Source organism: Poecilia latipinna, unplaced genomic scaffold (assembly GCF_001443285.1).
Source record: "Poecilia latipinna isolate Pla-1442-1.1 unplaced genomic scaffold, P_latipinna-1.0 Scaffold202, whole genome shotgun sequence".
Taxonomy (NCBI): domain Eukaryota; kingdom Metazoa; phylum Chordata; class Actinopteri; order Cyprinodontiformes; family Poeciliidae; genus Poecilia; species Poecilia latipinna.
The window spans coordinates 241681-245358 of NW_015112818.1; the positions used below are offsets into that span (position 1 = coordinate 241681).

General features: G+C 33.9%; 1 protein-coding gene across 3 annotated transcripts in view; it reads left to right on the forward strand.

Moving 5' to 3' along the window:
• Positions 1 to 1461, forward strand: part of LOC106946727 (complement factor H-like) — a 27922-nt gene extending 26461 nt beyond the window's left edge. For 2 of the 3 annotated variants that reach the window (XM_015031307.1, XM_015031309.1), the window contains 4 exons: positions 906 to 928; positions 987 to 1028; positions 1143 to 1194; positions 1334 to 1461. In XM_015031307.1, the coding sequence (XP_014886793.1) occupies positions 906 to 928; positions 987 to 1004 (41 nt within the window). In that variant the 3' untranslated portion in view covers positions 1005 to 1028; positions 1143 to 1194; positions 1334 to 1461. Of the gene's footprint in view, positions 1 to 900; positions 929 to 986; positions 1029 to 1142; positions 1195 to 1333 lie in introns of all 3 variants that reach the window. The other variant, XM_015031308.1, reaches the window with a different exon arrangement.
• The last annotated feature ends 2217 nt before the right edge of the window (positions 1462 to 3678 follow it).

A 3678-nucleotide genomic window follows, 5' to 3' on the forward strand; every position in this document is an offset into this window, starting at 1 on the left:
TTGGGCTGTTGCTGGCCAGGATTTATGGATGAAAGTCCACCCAAAATGCGCTTGCCAGCTTGCTTCACCTCGAGCACTGGCTCCAGAGTGGGGCCCTGGTGACCCGTGTCCGGGCGAGGGAACACTGATTCCATTGATTGTACTCATCGTAATTGATCTTTGGGCTGCAAATTGTCTGGTTTCTCACCTAGGATCTTTCTGCCTTGGATGACCCTTCTAGAAGCATGAAGCCCCTGACAATATGACTCCTAGAATAATTGGAACACTCTAATTCCTCCACCACTGCATGGAGGCAGTCCAGGGAGGGATTACACACATTTTTTTTTCATCCAAATTAGGAAATATATGAGAATTATGCTAACTTTGTCATTTTAAGTCTATAGATTAATACCATGTGTGTGATGAAAATATTACTACAAACAGTGCATCATAATCCACTTTATGAAAAAAAATTATTAAAAAGCTCTAAATGTCATAAATGTATTTTTAAATCAAGGTGGAAAGCAAATTTTTAACTTACAATTTGTCAGTGTAGCAGTGATGTTCTGTTCTGTTATTTTTTTTGTATTTTTTTTATTTTTTTGTCATAATCAAGTGGATTTTCTGTGTACAACACTGGGAAATAAATTATAGATTTCTCAGACAATGTAGGAGTGAAAACCACTGATCACCGGTTTGGTGACAACCTTGGCGAGCCACTGCCTTATGAGATAATCTAACAAGTAATGTGGCATGTTTGGAGAATGATAAATGGATGATTTTCCTCTCTGGACACCTCTGCAGGAGTTTTATCAGTTTCCTGAAGAATTGTGAAGTCTGAGATGTTTTTCTTATAAAGATTTAATTGGATCTTTGCTGTAATTAAGTAAATCCACTAACTACACTGTTTTTTACTTGCAGAACAGAGTATAGTAGAGACTATATGAAGGTAAGCAAGATGTGTTACCATTGGTTGGGCTTTGAAATTATTTTATCTGTCTTTACAGGAAATACACCTCCTATAGGCAGTGGGGCCATTTTTGCAATAGGTAACATGAATTAAAGTTTCTCTCTGTGAAATTAATATTAGCATTTTTTTTTTCTGTGACTAAAAGTGAAATGAAAAATATAAAAACATGTATTTTCTTTCATTTTCTTCACAGTTTGCTCCATAGTTGGAATTTTTATAAACATCTGTCTAAAGAGAAGATGATGGTGAGATATTGTGTTTTATATTTACAAATAATCAGATTTGTTTGTATGTGTAATTCAGCTTTTCAAATCCTGCTCCTTTTCTCTGTTGCATGTTCTGTCCCTTCAACATCTGCATGGTTACATGTAAATGAACAATAAGATTGAACACTTTGATTCCATAGGATATTAAATTCTCTGAAAGTCACTGAAACAATGTACAATCATTAATCTTCAGGGGTTTTATTGTGCATTGACTTAGTTGGTTCTTACTAACAAACCAATGTAAAACCAGGCAGGCATATTTAGTTGCCTAAATTTTAACTGGCAATGTCAACCTAACTGGGTGAAAATGAAAAATACTGCAAAGGAGGAAAATGCACATTAACTAGTAACTGTGTAATAATGTTTGAGATTCTTTCCTTGAAACTAAATACAATCCATTTACAGGTTTCTTTTTTTTTTGCCAAGATCATCAATTTCATTATAATCTAAAATAACAACTTTGATAACATGTAGAAAAGCAGCCTTCAAATTATGATTTCATTGGAAATTGCTAAAAAGAAAACATTTCCTCTAAATTGATAACTCTAAATTGAAAACCTACAAAACAATGTAGGTTTTCTTCATTGCTTTTAGAACATTTTATCCACTCTTTTTAAAATTATGTTAAAGGATTTTACAGCAACATCAACCTGTTTAATCTCATCTTAAAGCATCTCTCTTCAACTTAAATTCAAACTCCCGTATAGATGCCATTTTTGCTCAGACTCTTTACTATTGATGCATTACAGATGCTTTTGATAATTTGTCGACGTGCTCTTAAAGCGTTAGAAATAGCCTCGTAAACAAGTTGAAAGATGTTCAGGATTTTTTTTTGTCATCTGTTCTTGATGTGAAAATACAACACACAATGTTTAGACTGGAATACCATCACTGCTTCCTTCAAGGCGACTTAATGTTATACTAATGTAGAATTGGGTAAAAGGCAGCCTTAATTATGTCAAATGTTACTGGTGTTCGATATTTTTCTTACAGAAACATATTTTCATTACAGTGACAAACCCTTAACTCCAGGGAATGCTAATTACAAATTCATTAAATCAATTAACATTTATTTAAAAACAATTACAAGCCAATAATTCTCACACGAATTTCTTATTTGATGGCACTATAGCTGATAAGACACTGGAGAAGACCTGAAGACGGAGTTATTACAGTTCCAAACTCTTTGTGTCCTTCTTCATTCAGGTATCCATTTCAGATGTATTTTCAGAATACCAAACAATCCTGTTTAAGCTGTTTTAACATTTTTCTGTTTGTTCTTTTCTGAGTGAAATATGAAGTACAAATATGAAGCAAGAAAAAACATCACTGTTGTCAATTTTCTTTTACAACACAATGAAAATGCAACTCTGATTAAACACTTAGTCCTTGCTTTCTTATCTCTGTTTGTGTCTCAGTTGGAACTGGACCCATCTGTTAAGACATCTACTACAGATGAAGGACTGCCAAACTCTGAGTGCCTTACCAAGCCTTGGACCAAGCAAGCAGGCTCCCTTTTATCATTTTCTATTTTTCTTTTCACTTTTAAAAGAAGAAAACCAAACGTTGTGAAGGGTATTGTATTGTATTGTGTCAAAGTAAAATTTTTATTGGCTCTTTAGGCCTTTATTTGAGAATGGTTAAACAGGAAAGTAAATCATGAGAAAAGGGGAAGATGTGGCAAAGATCATCAGGTCAGGATTCGAACCTGTGATGTCTGCATTGCAGACTAAGGCCTCCATGGTGGGTGGTGCTTTATTCCTTTGCCACCACAGCAACCTTAGAGGCAGTTTTTATAATTATTTTTACCAAGTTAGTAAAAATTTGAAAATACTTCTTTTTTTGTTTCTACTAATTATGTTGTAAACCATTTTTCTATTTATGTAAGAAATTATTTTAGTTATTTAAAAAAACATGTAGCTTAGAGTTCTTGATGAATCTTAAGCCGTGAGTTTCCAGGTTTTTCTGTTTTGTGATGTTTTATCAGGACAGACACATAATCCAAGTTGTTCAGGAACGACACAATGGGGTTAATTCAGTTTACAGACTGTATTGTTGGCCGGTGAAAATTCTTTCTTTTCATGAATGTTGACTGTTAGATTTTTGTCCACTTTGCAGAACAATAACAAACCATTTCATTGAGAAAGATTTCAAATCGTCTTTACAATGAAACATTTCCAGATAAAATAGAAGTCTTCTATTTCTGACAATAGAAGAATGAGTGTAAAATATATTTTAGTATTCATATATGAAGATAAACATGTTTATGTTCCCTTAAAGGTTTTTACTACTTATGGTTTCTGACTTTTTTGAACTTTACATCATGCTATAACAGCATTCCGTCAACAAACATGTGCCTGGTTTGTTGACTTGATTCTTTCATGCATGTTTGAGAAATCCTTAAATCTCCCACGGCAACCATTCAGCTTTGCAAAACACCTGGGGAACCAAGGCACAGCCCCT